Here is a 21117-nt window from a genome sequence, read left to right as displayed (position 1 = left end):
CAAATATCTGAAAGTCTTGGAAGTAATTTTAGGGCTTGGTTCCTATTTACTCAGCATGTAAGAAATCCACTTAAGTATCTTAATTTTTTTTCTAATTATCTTGAAAATTAAGATCTCTTTACTTTGCAGTAGGAAAGAACAGCTCATGAACGAAACTCGCAGCGCTAGCTGCATTACTTACTTGCTAACACTAGATGGGGTGTAAGGAAAGAGTGAAGGGGAAAATCAGGGAACAGCAAAACCTTCGAAGTCCAAACTATCTCAGGCACAGAAGATTTAACTAACCTGAACACGGCTTTCTCCACCTAGTCAAAAGCCAAACCCGATCATAAATAGACGGGGACCCGTTTGCCCACCCTGTCCATTCCTCTGGCAGTGTGGAACCTCACAACTTGGATATTTTAACATGTGTGACACACCACTATTAGTCACATTAACTACATTTTATTCATATATTGAAAGAGTACATACACATATCAGTAGCACAGATTGCATCAGCTCCTCTTTACTAAAAAAAGCTCAATGTATATACAACCTTAAAATGCTGCTCTAGCTAGTGCATATTAAATCAATGCTTATATAAACTAATGAACTTTACATAGATTTATGTATTTTAGAATACATTAAAAATTATCAGTGGCATGTTCTGTTATCCTTTTTCACTGTCCCGATGGTCTAACATTTCAATGAATTTTGGAAATGCATATTTTATTTACTATTCAAAACAGTTTCTATTACAGAATATAGGCAATGGAGACAAGCCTGTGGTTGCATTTGGAAAGGCAGAAAGGATTTTCAATGATTAACAATTTCTGTTTTTATGCCTGCATCCTGAAGCTTTTCCTTGGGAGCAGGAAGAGCAGAACAAGGCTCTTCTTGAGGTCTTGCCTTTGTTTATTCCTATGAAAAGTACCGTAACCTTTTCTTAATTCAACTGGTGGTTTTTGTCCTCCCTCTTAGCTGCTTTGGTGTCCTGTGCAGGAGCTCAGCAGAGCAGGCAGGCCAGTGTCTGGCTCCAGGCTCTTCCTGAGGCTGGGAGGGATGCTGAGCTGGGCTTTCTGACCCACCAACGCAGCACTCAACAGAAGCAGCTGCTTGCCCGCAGAATTAATTTCCCTCACTCTCTTCTTCTGGTCCCATGTGAATGAGCTAGACTCCTGTGGATCACTTTATCCTCTTTATTGAGCCTGTCTCTGCAGATACCATTTTAATTTAATCCAACTTGATAGCCAAGTCTCAAAATCCCCTTGGCTCTTGAAACAGTACAGTCTCCTGGTGTTTAATACACAAGCCTTTTTCCAGCATCCTCTTGCTTCCCTTCAAGGATCCAATTTCTCTAAACTAGCTTTTCACTCTGCCTGATGCCCCTTCTTGAGTGACTAGAACTCACAGTTGAGCCCTAAAAGAAAGTGCTGGTGCACTGAGAAATACCACCCTCATCAGAATATCTAACTCTAGTGAAACTTGCATGCTTGACAGAAAAGCAATACAAAATGCTTTCCCACAACACAGGCTAAATAAACGTTGCTTGCCAGCCATATCCACTTCAAAAAGTAAACTGGTAACATAGTAAGAAGTTGCATTCACTGACAGACATGAGTGTCTTTGTTTTGTCAGATTTGTTAGCTTAATCCTAGGAGAGGTATTGCTAAACCCTACTGCAGAGCATTGGTTTGCATCTACTGAACCACTGGGACTGACACCACATTGGGATTTGGCAGGCAGCACTCAGTATCTCAGAGGGTGGGATGGGCCAGGTGGCCAGTGTAGCTAAAAACAAAACCAGGCTGAGCAACTCTGTAGGAAAAAAACCCTTAACACATAATTGAAAATCAGGATGAGGTATGTCTCTGACAGGCCAGTAATAACTTCATTTCATAGCAGAGAGGCAAAAGTTGGGGAAGACTGTGACATGCCAGGTCACCGGTAGGTTATGGCTCCTCATGGGAGTTCTTATACATAATCCTCTTCTGCAGCACACTCACTTCACACCCTGGATATTGGAAAGCCTATGAGAACATCTCTGTTTGTGATCATAGGCCATGTCTCACATGTCCAGGGGAAAAATGTCAAACTCACTCAGCAGAAGGATGGAGAGATAGGCCTAAGTATGATGGAATAAAGGACAGTTTGCTTTGCTCCTCCTGCTTTATGCAAAACCTCTCTATTATCCAGGCAGCAGCACAACAGAAAAACATGATAAACAACCTAGTAGACTAAGTGGTATGGAAACTTAAAGAAATCTCTTGTGTAATTTAACAAGCAAGAGCTCTGATACCCAATTCTGTTGGGTAAGGGGGGCAAAGACCCTTTCCTGGAAAACAGTCCCTTGCTGTTATCTTGAGAGAGGCTCTGTGTGCCAGGATTGCCCTATTTAGGATAATTGAATGGCTTGGTCTGTAACCACCCAAAACAGCAGTGAAGCACAGTCTGTCCACATGCTCCTCTTTAACCTTCAATGGATTGGCAACCTGGCAACAGCCTGGACTCACCCAGTGGAAGTCCTTCTTGGAGGCAGGAGCAGCTCTAGTCTGAAACAGCTGCAACAGCTTGGTTTCAGATGACTTGGTGATACTGAAGTCACAGTTAGACTTTAGCCAGAAGGAGGATTTCCCAACGACAACTTAGATGTCCCAAACCTGAATTTATTGCTAATGAGCTGTGCTGTGAGGGGAAAACACTTGACAATAAATCACCTCACTGAGTACAGAGGAGCTACAATATGGAGTGCATCAACATCAGTATGTGTTTCAGGCAAAGCTTGAGCCTTGCCTTCTGGAATGAGAGTTCACAACAACATAACATGATAAACACCCAGAATCTACTGGGAATCATCAGGAAAAGCATGAATTAGGGCAAGATGGAATGGATACCTGGAATACCTATTATAAAACAGGGGGTGGGTGCTACTTGTACTTGATTTCTTCATGGCATTATGCAGGCCTCTGGTATTTTCTGTCTGTATTAACTTGTTAAGATCTCACAATCCTGGAGAGACACACTCTTCCTAGCTACCCATTTACTGTGGGCTGGGCTACTTGTTAGGCACAATTGATTGCTGAAAAAAGTGAATAATGGTAGAAAAATGGCAATAGATTTTGACTCTCCCTTCAGTCTGCAATGTATTCTAATGATGTCTTGGATTTACTGTGAACCGGAAAGAAAGATTTTGAAGAGAGAACTCAGTGTATTCTGGAATGTTCCTCTTTGCTTTTACAATTCATCAGCAACCATGAAGAACAGGCTCTAAAATTAAAACTTACAGTACTAAAATGTTACTTTAGGAGTCAAGATCATTTTTATGCTTTGTATGGCTCACTCTTCATTTTCTTTGTGAGATGTTCAACTCAAGGGAGTTTTCTGGATTAAATTTAGATAATTTTCTTAGATGTCAACATTAATTCTAATGCACTGCACTCCTCTTTGAATGACTGCAGATTGTAAAGTGTCTTTGAAAAAGGATAAAATGGACATGTCATGCAGTAACCAAGTAAATGCAGTCCCTGATTAATATGCAAGTTTAAAAAGTTCAGAAAATGTCATCATACTCCATAGGTGCACCCTGTTTTTGGAAAGGTCTCTTTTTGTTTTGTTTGTGTATAAATGTCATTCTACATAAATTTCACTCTAGCAGCTTTTCATAAACTCAAGTCAATGATGATATGTTCAAATATTTGAGTGTTTCCTTTAAAACTAGAGGCAAAGAAAAAATCTCTTCGATCTGTTGACACAGCTGTGAAAGACCGTGGTGCTTGCACGTAGATTTCTTTAAATAATCTAAATATCTTCTTTTCACCATCCCACTGGTAAATCTGGGAGAAGGTATAGTCACTTCCCAAGGCTAGGTAATAATTGTTCTTGAAGGAGAAAGGCTGCAGGGTCATGGCTCCTCGGGATGGAAGAGCCTGTATCTCCACAAACTGTTTGCTATTCCATTTCATAACTCTGGAGTCACCAATGAATCTCGTGAGTGTGATGTAAAGGTCATCTTGTATCCTGAAACTCTTCACAGCCAAGACATCTTCCATGTTGGGGATTTCACTGTGTGGGACAAACTTTTTGGAGGCTTTGTTCCACTGGAGTATAATGGGCACCTGGGAACGGCTGGAGAGGATTAGATATGATTTCCCATCTATATCGAGAAACTCAGCATCAGTGTCCCTGAACCACTCGTGAAGAGACTGATACGAATAAAATCCTTTGTTATTCCACTTATACACTGTTGACAAACCTGCTTTAGAGCTATCTGCTATGACAAAAAACATTTCACTGTCTATCTCAAAAAGCTCTATATCATTTGGCTTGGAAATGCGAGATACTTCAATATCCTGGAATTTGACAAACTTCGTCCAGCTTTCATCAAACTTGTAAATGTGTGAGCCACCAAAGAGCTGTGCCACCACCACAAAGACTTGGTCACCAACAAGAACGGCTTTACATCCCACTATAGACTGACCTATTGCCCAAAGAAAGAAAACAGAACAACACATGTATCAGCACAACACAAACCACATTTTACACCACAGACATTACTACCAAAGCACCCCTCCCCTTTTTTTAAACCTGCACCATCTCATAATTTTGTCTTCTGCTACATTCCATCAGAACATCTTTCCAAGCTTTTTGCTTCCCAGTAACTGCAGAGATTACTTGTCCCACCCTGTAGTGTATGCAAGTATGATGCACCATAAAATGCTGATTCCTTTTTATGCAAAATATTTTTTATTTCTCTGTTTGTTCAAACACATGGTCCCTAGTATCCAAAACAATTATTTAAGCTAAATTTAATTATTCAAAAATGACAAGAGTTTTTATCTTGCTGTTCATCAGATATCTGAAATTCTCTTTATTCTTGTAATGTCTATGTTTCCATCTTAACTAGAAGAATGAAATATAGTATATTTTTCTTGCTCCAGAAGGGTTAGAGTCAGCTTTTTGCTACTGTACATAGAAATACTGATGCATCTTGTGGATATATCACCTGACAGCAGGATGAAAAAGATAAATCTAACTCTGTTGTTTGTGTTAGGTATTCTTGAAATTTTGTTAAATCAGAAATATTTAGCAATATTGCAGTTGCCAGATAGATCAGATCAGGTTATGGACTGTCTTGAGAATTTTGAGTTACACTAAATAAGTACCACATCAAAAAGTAACAGCAAGACAATTACCATAGTTGTAGTTGGAAGCAGAGAGGAATTCCTGGAGGAATTCCTCTGTGAAGCACACAGTTTAAGTAGAACTATAGCTGCACAAGCTCCCCAGTGCATCCTTGGTCACTACAGGAGATTTACCCAGGCTCCTGTGCTGGTCCCCTGCCTGTGGCTTTCAGAGCTGGCCTGGGATGATCTGCCATCCTCGCAGTGTAGGAGAGCTGGGAGTACCTTCAGCTCAAGTACAGCAAGGGATCTGCAGCATGGGCATGAATGGTCGAGCTGATCATCCAGGCTCCTTCTGATCTAACTCGCTCAAAACAAAAACTCTAGAAGAGCTTTCACCTGTCTCCTTCTGCAGAGGACAGCAATGCTTTTCTCTTCATGTTCACTGTAAAGGCAACCTTGACAACTAGCTCAGCTCCATAAGCCCATGTTGTAAAGAGCTAAATTTAGATATCCAAATGCCAAGCATATGGCAAGTAGTGAAATTCTCTGTGGAGCTGGCTCCAGAGCTCTACAAAACACTCTTCAGGCTCTGCAGGAGGCTCTTTATGTGCCTGTGTCCCCTGGCAAAAATCAGGCTCATGTACATTTCAGAGTCCAGAGCTCAAGCTCAGACCTTCCAGGAGCAAACTCTGGGTGTGGAGCTAGGACACAAGTCCCTTGCAGAAATGTCTCCTAACCAAATCATTCAGAGGAAGGTGAAACACACCTGGAAGTGTATATCTAGGGTTTGCTATCTTTGCAAATGAGTCAAACTCTCAATTTCATTTCCAGAGTTTTCCTAGGGCTCAGCTAGCTCTCTCTGGACTGTTGACTTCTCAGTTTACATCCCTGGTATTTTACCCAAATCTACCAAAACATAATGAAAAGCAACATTTAGAAAATGTTGCTTAAAAAGCAACATTTTTCACTTCCAAAATTTCCTGACAGAGGGGTAGCTTCTTGTAAGATTTTGTTAGTGACACACAGAGCTGATCTTAGGAGGTAAGTGCTTGCTGCCTTTGTAGAATTCCACACCAGAGGAGGACACAGCATACTCTATGTCTCCCAAAATATAAGGTAAAAAGTAATCAATCACATACAACAAGGACAGGAGGGAAAGGTGTTCCTTTGATAATTTAGCTCCTGAGTATTCAAAACCTCTGGCTTGGAGTATCTGAGAAATCAGGCAGCAGCTAACAGCTTTGAAGACAGTCTCTGCTGTCATGGTGTGACTGAGCACCACAAGTGTTGGTTAGGGACAGAACAGTTGTTAGAAAATCAGCATTAGAACATCACCTGGCATCCACACAGGCTTTTTGTTTGATCAGTAATCTGGCCAAGATGTTAATTGAGCATATTTGTAAATTGAGAGTAAATGCTGAAGCTTTACAGCACATCTCTTTAGGTAACAATCACAGTTTAAATATTTCTGTCACTTGCAGCTATCTTCCTGGTTAGCTCACCCTACTAGCATCCTTCAGACCTGTTTTCCTCCTGCATGAAATAGATTCTTTTTATATTTTGTTTTGCAGGCACTTTGGCGAGAGCAAGTGCTCCTTCAGCTTCTGCTTTAACTTGCTGTGTGACTGAGGCAGTGAATGCTGAGCTGGGCCATGGTGTGACATTCATGGCAAGTGTTTGTGCCTTCAGAAAAAAAGCCTAGTTGTGTACCACAGTAAGGTTAAATATGCACATATTAACAAGATGCATTACTCCATGAAGACACTCATGTCCAAACATCACTCACTTCAATCAGCCAAATTCAACAGAGATTCAGGACAAAACCCAATAACCTGATCCCATCTACAAATCTTATCTGGTTCATCAGTGAGTGGAATCCCAGTGTTCATATACCTGTGATATTGTCGTAACTCCTGAAATTCATTTCAATGTGATCCCACTCCAGCACCATGCAGTTCTCCATGCTGGGCTGTGCAATAGCTACAAACACATCATTCTTTGAGTTGAATGTATCCACTGAAACAGACTGGTAGGGCAAAATCTGGTGGACAACAAAATCTAGAAACATACATTTACAACAGTTAGGATGCATCCTTGCTGGAAACACAAAGTGGTCACTGATTAGAATGATGTACACTGAAAAATGAGTGAAATACTCTGGATTTTGTATAACACTATCATGGAAGTAGCAGTACTCATGCTAGGCACACACCAACAGGGTAAGCGTCTCCTGCTTTAGGTATCATGAACTGTCCTCTGAAAATGTATTTGTCAAGGAAATCAAATATGTAAATAGTGAAATAATTCAGATTTTCCAGCCAGGCAGGCTACTATCAGTGAAATAGAGAAGTCTCTTTCCCCACAGCTGGAAGTTGCTCTCCCATCAAGTGAAATGGCCTTGCTAGAATCACATTCAAGCTGAGAGACAGCAACTACCAGCTGAAGTCCAATAACTTCTTAAGTCATGCAAATTTAATCACCAGCAATTTGTGTTATGCTAAACCAGGCAGAAAGTGAAATGATATCTGAAGTTTGCCTGGGGATAACCCCATTTTGCCTAGACCATAGACAAAATGGTGTAATCAAAAACTCAGTTAACATAATGTTTTATGGGGCATTATAATGTAGTTTAGGCATAAAATACAACCAACCTGAAAATTACTATCCAGTGGAAAACTTATACTAGACAATAAGACTGAGAAATTGGAGCAACCTGTAAAGATTAGGAGTGTAACTCCAGAATTAAAGACTTTTGTTCTCAAAAATTTAGCGCCTTTGTAGACTCAATCTGAAAATTCACCCTGGGGTGTGTCAGGAGTCACCACAGAACCAGTGTGGGGCAAAGTGAGGAGACTTGGGTCAGAATTTGACATTTGACCAGTCAGCTGTGCAAGATCTCTATTATCAGGGAAAAAAAAAATGGTGTAGCAGAGCTGACAAAGCACTCAGGTCTAAAATGTGATCAGAGGCTTGCACTGAAGTAATGTGTGGATATAGATATGTAGAAAAGGAAAGGCATCTTCCCTATGATGGCATTTCTGTGCAGAACCACACACTGCTCTGTTTTTAGCTCCATTTGCTACACGCCTTCATCATGCACTCCAATGTTGGAAGGGCCTGAGCATCCAGGGATTTTGGTGAAATGGTAATTAAGTCCTCACTCGAGTCCCTTATTTTGGTGCATTATGAAATAATTGCTTCTGAATGAAGAACCCTCTGTTTCTGCATGCTTGAAAGCCTTGCCCTTGAGGAGTTACACTTGTGGAGAATAAAGATAGATGACTACCATTAAACAAACAGAGCAGATTCCACAGCTGTGAAAGAAATGACAGTCTTCATTCTTCGAGAGACTATTATAAATAGAGCTTGGGCTTGGTTCATAAATGCTGGTAGGCAAACAAGAAAGTTATCTTCATTCTCACTGGGAAACTAAAAGGGCTGGGGAAAACTGACACTGAAGTATGCAAAAAGTAAAAGTAACTGACCAGCTATAAAAGGATGGAGCAGGAGCAGATACAGTCACACAAAATAAAAATATTTTTTTTATATCTTGAAGAATGAAAAAAACCAGAAAACTAATCCTGAAAAGACAGCTCTTGAAATCTGAACAGTTGTGAAACTCTTTGGGGGAATCTGTGAATTGAAACAAACCAGTCTGTATGTGAAAATGGGTAGGGAAATCATTTGTAATCAGTAAAAAGCAATAACTGCTGGTTTTAGCACCAGCTGGGAATACCAGGCTGTAATGTAGAAGAGGGTTACACAGTGAAAGTTGCCGCCACATCAGGGTTGAAAAAAATTCTAATACAGTAAATACAGGACTGGGAGAGGAGCCCTTTTCCAATATCTTTCTTTTTTAAGCCAGATCCCCTGGATGGGAGAGGGCAGAGGACACAGCCCCTGTGTTCCCCCTGTGCTGCTGGCTGCATGAGCTGTCCCTCTCTGCCTCCCACCCAATGCACAGTTCTGCTCTCCCTGTCTCAACACACGTGGTTTTCATGTTGTTTTCTGCTGGCTGAGAGTGGGGGTGTCTCCCTGTCCTCTGGTCACTTATTGCACCTCTGCTCCCTCTGTGGTTGAACTGGCATCATGGTGTCACAGGTGAGGGGCCCAACACTTTTATTGGGATGATTTTCCTTCTGGCAGCCCTTGCTTGGGCTGATGCCAGCACACAGGAGCACTGATGCCAGCACAGAGAGGAGGAGAGTGCAGGGAACATTACAGGACACCAAGGAAAAATGAAAGTGATGGTCTGTTTGGGCAGCTGCTCCAAAACTATATCCTGCCATTCAGTCCCACTCTCCTCACATCCCTTCTTCCCTGCACTTCTGCTCCAGGTGAGGCTACCCAGGACCTGGGTGTGCCAGCAGGGAGTGTTACCCATCCCTTCCCTTCTCCCACCACAGGAGATCTCCAGCACAGGAGCAAGAATGGACCAGTACCTATTAATATGCAAACTACTTCCCTTCCAGACAGCAGGGAAAGAGAAGACCACCTCCAGAAGACAATCCCAGCTTGGTAAAGAAAGGGGGAAACAAGCTTCCAAAGCTCAGTGAGATGATCCCTGCCTGCAGGTTAGGGCAAAGCAGGTCCCAGGCATGCACATGGCCAGTTTCCAGTGTTTCCAGTGGCTGTGGGAGCCCAAGGCCTGTTTTCCAGTCTCCTGGAAGTGAGCTACATGTTCCCCTGTGGTGCTCACAGCCATAGGACAGCCCCCTCACACACTGTTGAGGAAGAAAGACAAGAAATGAAGTGAAATGGCTTAACCTGCTTCCATGATGCAAGCACTGAGAAATGGAAAAGACAGATGCTATCACAAAAAGAGTTAAAATTCAGGTCACCAATACTGTCAATCACTTTCTCTGTGAAGAAGCAACAGGACCATTTTGTTCTTTGCCTTTTTATTTTAACTTTGGCAGCACCTCTTTCCATCTCTCCTGTTACCATTGCAAACTGCAATGGTACTAAAGCAAACTGCTTTATTACTACATCCTGCACCCAGCCATGCTCGACACAGAGTACTGGAGACCAGAAAAGATGGAAAGTCTGATCCCAGCTGGCAAAGGAGGGAAATACTATACTAAAGACTAACATGAATGAAAGAGTTTTGCAGAGTCCTGCTCACCACTGACTGGGAAAGGAGAATACACCTACAGTGTGTATTCTAAGCCTGTGACTAATCTATCCTCAAGGAAAGAATATGGGCATATTTACACTCCCTTTGGATCTGGGGGAGGCAATAGCAGAGAGGGAGAAAACAGCAGTGGCCTGACATCACACACCACCAAGGTCATATAGAACAGAGTGTGACAGCTACATGCCGTGCTGTGGGCATTTGAGCAAATATTCAGCTGGGCAATCCTTGCCCCATGGAATGCCTTCAGTTCCCAAAAACTCTGCAGCATGTGGAGTTAGATTTATGCTTGGTGTAATTTCACTTACAGCAGAAAAAGGGACAATGGAGCATCATTTTTTTCCTGGAGCAACTTTGCAGTGTCTAGGTACAAAAAAGTGACAGAGGGCTGGTAGGTCAGGATAGGTTTGAGGACCGGGTAAGGCTCTCTCTTGTGCACTGTTAGTGCTACCCAATGGCTTAAACCAGACTGAAATGAAACAAAGCTCCTTTTACTTTGCATTGTTGTGTCTCAGTGATTCAGCAGACGGAGGAATGTAACTTTGGTGCTGTTCTAAACTTCATTGCTCTCCTGTGTTTGACATCCTTTTATGCAGCAGGTTATTGCACTTTACCTCTACTGCTCTTCTGACATAATTTTGAATTCTGAGTTCATTCTCTTTTCCTTCACATATTGCCATCAAAGCACCTTTCATACCTTTCCTGAAATTTCATTTTACATTACTAGTAATCACCTTTTCTCTTGTCTTTTAATAATAATGACTGACTTGATGATAGATGAGAACTTGCACACCTTTGATATGACTGTTGAGAAAAAAGGCAGAGCGCTGACATCCTATTCAAAGAAGATGAAAAACAATACCCGTGGCTGATATTTCCAGTTATATGATGTGACTACATTTAAAGATAGGTAACTGCAGCAGTTTTGGCATAAAATATAAGCATAACCACATGCAAATTTCTCTTTGCTCCCTTCAGCATGCTTTACATTACCTTAAAAAATAAAAAATCAAGATCCTAGGCAAGACAGTAGTCAGAATATTATTGGACTTTTCTCTTCAACTTAATGGAGTTCTGTGATGAACTTCTGGCACTATTGCCACCATCTTTGATGCTAATAAATAATGATTTGTCAAATAAAGATAACAGCTATAGCCACATTTTTTAACTTATTTTCATTGCTTTCTGTGAAATACAGAGATTTTGGGAAGCTCATCTGCCATAACTATATGGCTTTATTCCAGATAATAGAAAGCATTCTGTGATGAAAATTAAGCCACAAATTGAGTCATAATCAAGTCTTTTGGAATATGAATAGGCAGAGCTCTTCTCCCATTATCACTTAATCCAAATAAAAACTCAGTACGTACTTTGGCATCTAAATGTAATTTTCCCATTTTGTAACTTGTTCTAGTACTTGGAAGTGCTTTGCATGTAACCCTTTCCTCCCCCCAGGTCATGCTCATAGAAGTGAAAGGGTATCATCTAAACTTCTGATATTTAACCATTTGTAGTGTGCTTAGAAATATACATTCTGAATACCTGTAGTGGTGCATTCATAATCAAAACTTGTCACATCATTTAACTTCTTATCCTGATATTCTGCTGGACCAATACACAGGACATCAGAAACAGTGGAATTTGTCATCTTTAACCACAAAAACAACCACTTGGCTTTGCAGTCACACTCAAATTTATTTCCCCTTAAATCTCTAAAAAAACACACAGAAATAAACATATTTGAAAAGGTTGATAGCAATATGAGTACTACAGAACTGTCATCACCTTGACATGCTGAATTTCAAAATATCTGAATATCCTCGAATTGTTCTGAACTGAAAACAGGGAATTTTACGTTTTATCTGGACTCCTTTATCATGAGCTCTTTTTCACTGGGGTTTTTGAAAAACCATTGCATTTTATGGTCATCTATAATCATAGTAATGGAGCACTGTGTGATTCATGTGTAAAGTTAGTTTTTTGGTAAGCTTTCATAGGATGAGGACTGTACTGTAATACATCCTGACGTTCAGGCCTGTCTGCTGCAGGCCTCCTTTGCACCATTCACCACTGACACACAGAATTCCCCTTCCTTCACTGAACTGTCCAGTGCTGCTGGTTGACAGAGCAGCCTTGCAGACATAAAATACAGATGGAAGACTTGCATTTTTTGAGTCGCTGCTGAGGTAGAGTCAATTTAGCTTCTTCCTGTTCATGTATGTGCAATTTCAGCACTGTACTTGTTCCTTGATCCTTTGGCAATTTCTGTGGCTTAAGATTTTACTTTGCTGTTTGAAAGAGCCAGGCCAAAAATAGGGGAATCCTAGTTACACAGGGAAATGCTGATAGAATGTCAGCAAGGTGCTACAACTGCACAGAACAAGGAAAAGAAGCTTTTTTATTTTTAATTAATCCCTTGTACTAAAATAATCTCAGGGAATATATAACAATAATAGGAAAATATGTTCAGAGAAACTGTCATTTTAAAATTCCTTGTCTCTCTGTCTCTAAAACACAATTTACAAGACATCAGAAAGAAGTACAATAACACAAACTATGTACAGCATCACGAGAAGCAACAGTGATTTAAGAAATAGCAGTTACTTTAGGAGAGTCTATCAAGCAAACAATTATACAATGAAAAACAGCTAGAACAAAAAAATACACTTCTTTTTCTGTGTAGATACCAGATACAGCACCACACACCCAGAACCTAAAACTGAGAGCAAGAGTGAGAGAAGCAGTAGAAAGATTCTCATTACTTACAGTTCAATTAAAGAATCTAAATCGCTGAAGACATCCCTTGGCAAAGCTTTGAGATGGTTATTTGCCAATGAACTAGAAAAGAAAATGAGAGTTTGTACCATTGCTATCTCTTACCTTGCAATTCTTACCAAGTTTGAGCTCACTTACAGGTTGTTAATTATCCAGTACTGTCCAGCCACTGGCACTGTTAGAAGTTACCAGGAACAGGCATTAATTATTCTCATTCAAGAATGGAGATTGCTTGAAGTTCACATGAAAGTAAAGTATTTCAAGCTATTTTTTTCCCCAGGTGCAAATGTAACCCACAGAGCAATCACTGAGCACACTGGAAGGAAGCAGGAATGTTAATAATGAGAAGGCAGTGTGGTGGTACCAGCCCAGCACTGGGGGTACCAGGGGCATCCCAGACCCAGCTGTGCCTGCTCACAGGCAGCCCAATATGTGGCAGTGCTGCCCAGGCAAGAATTGCTCTAAGGCTGGTTCTTAATTTATGGAAAGCATGTTTTTGACAGCAGGAGAAAGCTGACACAGAGGGAAGAGAAGTTTTCTGTGTAGCAGGAAAACCAGTGGTCTCCCAGGAGAGTTTTGTTCAATTAGAAATTACTTTATCAAATGTTTAATAACTTACAGATGAGTCAGGTCACGAAGGCCACGAAATGCATTTCTTGAAATGGTTTCAATTTTGTTTCCTTCAATAAATCTAGGCCCAAAAAAAAGTATTTTAAAATACTTTAAGTAACATTATTATTAGCATCACTGTGCTTTAAGCTATGGTTGCCAGATGCAGCATATTTCTGGGCAGCTCCTTCAGACTGAAAGGTGGGAAGTCTCAGTGGAGCTGCTCATGTTCCCTTTTCCCCTTTCCTTGGGCAAGCAGCAAGGAACAATGCAAGTACCTGGCATCACAAGGGATGGCACATGACCCAAATGCCCAGCAGAAATGGAATAAAGTGAACAAGGCAAAAAAAAAATTCCTCTCTTGGTAATCCTCTCAGGATGTGTTGTGTGAGGCAAGAGTCTTATGTAGGAGAGCCTCCTGAGGCAGACTTTAGAAGCTGAAGTCCTACCTTCCCCTCTCCCAAATCAGCAGCATTTTCAAAGCAGCAGGCAGCACAGAGGTGCCAGGGCTGCCCAGGCTGCAGAGCTGCTCTGATGGGTCCTGCTCCCATGGCTGGATATGCACACACAGGGCCACCTCCGTGCCCACACAGTCCTGGCTTGAACTGCACACCTTTGACACCCACACAAACAAGCAAGACCACTGCCTTGGCTCTGTTCTGGCTGCCACAGTTCAGCTCTGTCCAGCTGGGCCATCTCCCCTGCAGGCTGCCAGCTGCACACAAGTCATGGCCCTGTGCACTGGGGGAATAATGCCAGGCACATATCGATTCCAGCAGCACCCTGCTCCTCCTGACTGCATGTCAGCATTTCAAGAAAGAGCTGATATTTGAGCATCTTGACCCCTGAGCACTTGAGGACACATCCCCAAATACACCATGATCCCTGCAAAGTGATTGCAGCCAGGTGGCCATCAAGATATTGCATGGTACAGCTATACCTGGATGAAGAGAACTGTATGCTGACTTTATGAAAGGCTTATGAGATGAAAGTGCCTCCCTTATTCCTAAGCTCTGTTTGCCCTGCAGAGAAGTTAGAGGGAAAATGCTATGATACAAGGTCTCTTCTCAAGAAAGTGATAATGGGAATGCAGGAGATGACAAGTGCTCCTGGTTCTGCAGTTTAGGTGTAGGAAATATCCTTCATGAAGTGACTGGGACCCTGACTGCAGGCAAAGGGTGCAGATGAGAAAGTGTTGTGTCTGCATGGGAGATGTCAAAGGCAGGTCAGCCCTTCAGGGCTGTGTGGAGCCACAAATTCAATCCACAAGAGCAGAGAGCCACCCTGCCTCCTGACACCCTCACTGGCAGCTGGCACCTCTGCACAGCACCAGCTCAGTGATCCAGTGATGCAAATAAACAAGGCTACACTGCTGCAAGCTGGGAGTCAGGAATTTGCCAGATTCTTGAATCACCAAGCCTGGTCTCCAAGAGATGCTGCTCTGGGAACTCCAGTCTGCTCACCAGCAAAGCTCCCATCTTTATCAGACCTGCCTTACCCAGACTGTACACAGAGTCAGTTTTAGGGTGCACTGAATGCCATTATGAGAGCTGCAAGAGCAGCAGGACACAGCTGGAAATCTATTATCTATATATAGGTACCAGCTGTGGGTGCTCCCCAGCTGCACTTCGGCCAGAGACTTTGGCTTTGTACACACAGACACTTGCCATTCCTATTTGTCAGTGAGGTTTCCTTCTTCTCTACAAAGTCTGCTCCCTGGTAAATAAGAGACATGAGTTATGGAAGCTGTACTGGTTTTACTGGCTGCATGGCCAAAGAAACAAATCACAGAGAAAGGCCACTCACAGCCAGCTCCCAAAAGGTTGAGGGGTGATTTGCTGGGAAGAGGAAAAGCTCTATGGAATTGGCAGAAAAGGCAACCACAACCATTAACTGAGACCACTTGTTCAGCTGCTAAAAGAATTTGAAACTCTAAGGCTTTACCAGTCTTCATCCTGCTCCCTGGCTTGCAGCTGGTGGTCAGGGACAGAGTTTTGTCCTTTGGCCCTCTGAGGAGGGCAGAGTGTTTCATTCAGAAGGGATCTGGTTGCAGTGACCAGTACAACCACCACGATGTGTGCTATGCTGCTGGGACAAACCCATCAGCACTGGAAAGCAGGCTGCTAATGGTACAACAGAAAATGGTTTTCCTCCTTTTTACAAACTACTGCAAATAATTTTTTCACTGTAGACATAAGGAAAAGGGAATGCCTAGATAACTTGCTATCTCTGAAAAATCCAGATGTAGCTGAATAATGGATTTTAGCATATACCATTTACCATTATCTGCAAATTCCATTGTTGGCTACTCCACATGCACCAGACTATTAACCCTGAATACACCCCATCATTATATCTATTTGCCTTCAAGATTTTAGCAAGAGTCAGTTTTATGAGCATTGGTCTTTCTGTAAAAAGGACAAGCTACATTTCAGCTTGGAAAGGTGGGTGGAATGAGCATTTTTTTCAGGTCCTACTCATAGTTTCAAACACACCAGCTCATACTGAGTAGCACAGAGAAATGCTATCCTTTGGAGTGTGAAGGAAGGACAGCCTTGTACCAGGGCTAATACCTTTTTTAAAAAGAAAAAAGGTTGAACTGAAAATAAAAAAAATAAGAACCAGAAAAAGAAAGGAATGTAAAAATCAACTAAGTGAATGATATAAGCAAAAGGAGAGTTAAATAATTTAAAATAATAATATAAATAATTACAATAATTTATATTATATGAAATGTATGTTTATATATTTATGTATTTATAATTAATTACATAAAGATAAATTCTATGGGCATTAAATAGGGTATCAGAAAAAAGGCAAAGTAGGAGACAAAAGCTGGGAGAAGAGAAGCAGAATCACGGTTGTTCAGGGCAATACACCAATATTCTGCAATTCCTGCTCAGGCTGCCCAGAGGTGAGAACAGGCTGCTCCACCTCTTGCCTGAGATTCAAATCCCCTTAACAGGAGTGGCACTGTTCTGGAAAGCCCAGGCAAGCTCTTGCTAAGCAATGCCTTTTTGGTGTGCTGTAATTGCACAGAGATACCTGGTATTCAAGGCATCTTTTAAAAATGCACAGTAAGATCTGAAAAATCGTCAGCCACCATAAAGAATATGTGCACAGGAGTGGAACATAAATCCTTCAGCTCCCCTGCTCTTGGGAATAACAGTAAAGACCAAGACTCTGCAGCAGGAGTCTTGGCAACTTATCAAAACATCTTTATTTATAAAGGGCATAAAATACCAAACTTACAGGTATTCTAGATGGAAGAGACCAGCAAAGGCATCATCTCGTATAACAGTGAAGGAGTTGGAGTTCAGCAAGCTGAAAATGGAGAGCAGGCATTAGGAAAGCACATTAAAACTTGACACATTGGATTATGCCTGTTGTGTTTATTGCCCATGACCAAACTAATCTTACTGACCTGAGCTCATATCACCCCCCCAATGCAGTACACATAAAATACTGTGGAATGGTCTATTGAAAAAAAATTAAAGGCATTACATGATGGTAGTTAATGTCCACTACTCCCCAGGAAAAATGTGCCATTGACCTTGGCTAAATGTAACCTGGTCCTCAACTCAATGGTCCACTGAGCAGAACAAGCCATCATTAGATGGCAGGTCTGCTGAGTGTGGCTCATCACCCCTCCAGCCCCACTGACAACCTCTAAGAGTCCCCCTGAGCAGCATCCTCAGCTCCCAAGCACCAGCTTTATGCAGCCTCACTGGGCCCTCACTCACTCCCTGCTCCCAGGGGGATGCTCTGAGCCTGACCTGCAGACAGGGTGCAGCCTGCAGCCTGGGAGGACAGCAGCCAGTCTGCCAGCTGGAACCACAGACATGTCCAAACCATCGAGACAGAGAATCCAGCTGCAGCGCTGCCTCCTCCAGGCGCTGCCTTGCCCTACTCCTGTGTGAACTTCAGGGACAAAGATGTCAGAGCTGCACCAGAGAGGCTGTCACCTGAGCCAGCACAAGTCAGGGAGAAGGAGGTGATGGAGGCTTTGCCAGCAAACTTCATTCCTCATTGTATTAAAGCACAACGATGGACACTCCAAACGTTGATGTTCAAAGGCAGAGAGGGCAATTGCCTTTCAAGAAAGCAGTAAAACTTCTAGTTTGGTCTAAAATATTAACACTACTCAGAAGAAATAATTTTTGGAAAATCTCAGAGTTTTCCCTATGAATGAATATGTCTGCACTAATTGCTTTATTAGAGCAACTGATTAATCTTCCTTTTGTATGGTTTTAGGCATTTTACTAAAATTAATTTAGAAGACTAATGAACATGAAATGCAAACTTTCCCTGTGATCCCTGGATATTATGCTAATACTAGACAAATGCTCCTTAAATTATCCCAAAGAAATCTGACAAAAATGAAGACCACCATCAGAAATAAATCCTTGCATTACTATTTTACCACGATTACTGTGCAGAAAACATTGTCCTGAGGTCCCCATGTGCTCAATTATGCATGCAGCTCTTTGTTATTTGTTATTTTTTTCTCATGTTTTAAGGAAAAAGTTACAAATTAGAGTAAACAACAGAATTTTTGAGTGCCCAAGGTGGTGGTTACCACCTCTTTCTCCTACATCTGATTACCACATAAAGTGACATGAGCAACTTCTGCCTTCCTCAACAACCCACCTCTGCCCCACCACCCTACACACCCCAACATCTCCAGAAAATCTGCTGCAGCTAAGGAAAAGGGACAATCTTCATCTGCTCTTCCTCCCTCTTCCTAGTACCACCATCCAAACAAAGCCAGATTCCTCCCATCTCTAATTTTCCACCCGCAGTTTCTCACCCATGGATTTCTCCCTTTCCTTCCCAGCTGGCACAGGTCACTGTTTGCCACCATTTTTTTGGTGGGCAAGGTCCTCATGCCCTCTGCTGGGGGCTCAGTGCTGACTCCCAGCTCTCACAGAAACTTGGTTTTGGGAACAGTTTCACACTGAAGGAGGTGAAGGCTTCCACCCCTTGCTTTGCCCACTTCCCCCCAGCATTTTGCATGGAGTGCTGCTCCTCCCAGTAGGAACACAGGCCTTTGAGCCAAAGGAGATGGGGGAGCCTCACCATCAGCTACCAGACACCTTTAGAGACTATCTCTTGCTAACACCAGTTTTAACATCTAGTTATGTGGTGAGCACTCAGCCTGGGTTTCTGGCAGGCTTTGGATCTTTTTGCTGAAGTTTCCTTTGCAGTGTATCTTTGCCTGTGGGGTCAGTCAGTCCTGATGGGGTGGAGGTGTGGAGGGCCTGCCTGGTGTCAGCATTCCGGACAGGCTGCACTGGGCTGGACAGGACGCAGGCTGCTGCTCAGCCTTGCTGCAGACTGCCAGAGAACGGAGTACCCAGGCTCCCCAGGGGGCTGTACTGCAGTCTCTGTATCTTCCCTGCTGCCTCCCAGGACAGCTAAATTAAGCAAGTTTGCTCAAGCTCCTGGAGCAGGAGGCACACGCCTAACTGCAACATGGGCACGACCAAGCAGATGTCAGGAAGGAGGGAGGGATGGATGGATGGCTGCTAAGTGCTGGGAGCCAGAGCACTGTCTCCTGGGCAGAGGAGCGCTGGGTCAGAAGGCATCTGAGGGGCCACCCTCCAAGTGGCACGCTGAGTCGTGCTGCAGACAGCACCAGCACTTGACACAGAGAGGATTCCCTCTGAGGTGTGTCCTGGCAGCCTCTGCTCACCCCTTTGTGCCCACTGTGTCACAAAGCCAGTGCAAGACTCCTGGGCACAAAGTGAGCAGGAGTGAGAGCCACCACCACATAACTCTGGGGGACAAAACTCAGCCTTAAACTTACTAAAGCTGAAGTTAAAAAAAAAAAAAAAAGAGGAACTTAGGGCATCATAAAACATTTTACCCTCCTTTAGTAACTAAATACACATTTTCTGAAGTGGTTTCTGAGCAGAAAATGCATCCCTGAGCAAAATGTTATGAAACAGCAGCTACACTGGGGGACTGTGCAAGCTGTCTTCTCCCGTTTTCTCCCTTTCTACAAGAGAGAGGTAACTCTATCAGGAGAAACGGAGAGGCTCTATGCTTAAAGGGACTCTATTCAGGAGGAAGGGGTGAAGTGCTACTTGGCCGTGCTCCTTCCCAGTGCCATACTTACAGCAGCTGCAGGGAGGGCAGGTGGGAAAACATCCTGTCCTTGACTTCGGAGAAGGTCCCGTTGACCAGGCTCCTGGAAAAAGAGATGCCCCCATCAGGCGGGACGGCCCCGCAGCCCTGGCCGCCCGTGCCGCCCGTTCGGGCCCCGCACTCACAGGGAGCCCAGGCCGGCGGGCAGGCTGCGCGGCGCCCCCGCCGCGCCCACGCACAGCGCCGACTCCCGCCAGCAGCTGCAGGGCGGCCCGCAGCGCGGCGGCCGGCGCGGGGCGGCGGGCGGCGGCAGCGCCAGCAGGGCGGCGGCGGCGGCGGCGCAGAGCGCGGGCAGGAGCCGCAGCGGCACCGCCATCCCTCCCTGCCGGCACCGCCGCTGCCCGCCGGCCGCTCCCGCCGCGCCCTGACATCAGCGCGGCGCCGCCTCCGCTGCGGCGCCGGGACGCGGAGGGAGGGAGGGAGGGACGGGGGGACCCGCGGGCGGGGCGAGGCGAGCGCGGCCGGGGCACCGAGCCCTCCGCACCCCGCAGGAATAAAGGCAAAGGGCCCGCGGGAGGCCCCCGCTGGTAGCTCCAGAGTGATGCTCCCCCCGATTTCCTGGGGTAGCATCAGAGGTGCTGCAGTGTGTCCAGAGAAGGACAAAGAAGCTGCTGAAGGGTTTGGAGCACGAGTCCTACGAGGAGAGGCTGAGGGAGCTGGGGGTGTTTAGCCTGGAGAAAAGGAGGCTCAGGGTGGGATTTATTGCTCTTTACATTTAACAGAAAGGAGATTGTAGTGGGATGGATGTAGTCTCTTCCCCCAGGTAATAAGTGATAGGACAAGAGGAAACGGCCTCAAGTTGCACCAGAGGAGGTTTAAATTGGTATTAGACAAAGTTTCTTCACTGGAAGGGTTTTCAGGCATTGTAAAAGGCTGTCTGGAGAAGAGGTGGAATCACCATCCCTGGATGCATTCAAGAAATCACAGAATCATGGAATGGTGTGGGTTGGAAGAGATCTTAAACATCTTCTAGTGCCAAACCCCCTACCATGGACAGCTTTCACCAGACTGGGTTCCTCAGAGGCCTACCCAGCCTGACCGGAGACACTCCAGGGATGGGGCACCCAGAACTTCTCTGGGCAGCCCAATGTGTAGCTGTGGTGCTTAAGGACATGGCTTAGTGGTGCACCTGGCAGTACTGGGTCAGTGATTGCACTCGATGATCTTAGAAGTCTTGTCCAACCATAATGATTCTGTGGTTCTAAGACCAGGTTGAGGGATGTCTAGATCATGAAAGAAGCAAATGGATGATGACACCACACAATTCCAGTTGCTTTCCAGTAGTATGTGTGTGTTAAGTATGCATTAATTGAATCACGTTGTATCTGAAGGCTTGAAAGGTTTCAA

At 43.8% G+C, this 21117-nt stretch overlaps 1 protein-coding gene across 1 annotated transcript; it reads right to left on the bottom strand.

Moving 5' to 3' along the window:
* Positions 1-428: 428 nt before the first annotated feature.
* Positions 429-20120, bottom strand: LGI2 (leucine rich repeat LGI family member 2). Its single transcript, XM_054633001.2, has 8 exons — positions 19896-20120; positions 19742-19813; positions 16873-16944; positions 13631-13702; positions 13003-13074; positions 11779-11948; positions 6996-7160; positions 429-4456 (listed from the first exon to the last, which is right to left on the bottom strand). The coding sequence occupies exons 1-8, from the start codon at positions 20084-20086 to the stop codon at positions 3639-3641; spliced, it is 1632 nt and encodes a 543-aa protein (XP_054488976.1). The 5' UTR covers positions 20087-20120; the 3' UTR covers positions 429-3638.
* Between the last annotated feature and the right edge of the window lie 997 nt (positions 20121-21117).

Source organism: Agelaius phoeniceus, chromosome 4 (genome assembly GCF_051311805.1).
Source record: "Agelaius phoeniceus isolate bAgePho1 chromosome 4, bAgePho1.hap1, whole genome shotgun sequence".
Classification (NCBI taxonomy): Eukaryota; Metazoa; Chordata; class Aves; order Passeriformes; family Icteridae; genus Agelaius; species Agelaius phoeniceus.
Note: the sequence above shows the minus strand (reverse complement) of the source record. Positions and strands in the feature narration are given on the sequence as shown.

Coding starts and splice junctions, on each gene's coding strand:
- LGI2 (XM_054633001.2), bottom strand. CDS start 20,086: ATGGCGGTGCCGCTGCGGCTCCTGCCCGCGCTCTGCGCCGCCGCCGCC. Junction 11,949..13,002: donor TTAGATTCTTTAATTGAACT/GTAAGTAATGAG, acceptor GTGTTTTTTTAG/AGATTTAAGGGGAAATAAAT. Junction 7,161..11,778: donor TTATGAATGCACCACTACAG/GTATTCAGAATG, acceptor GTATGTTTCTAG/ATTTTGTTGTCCACCAGATT.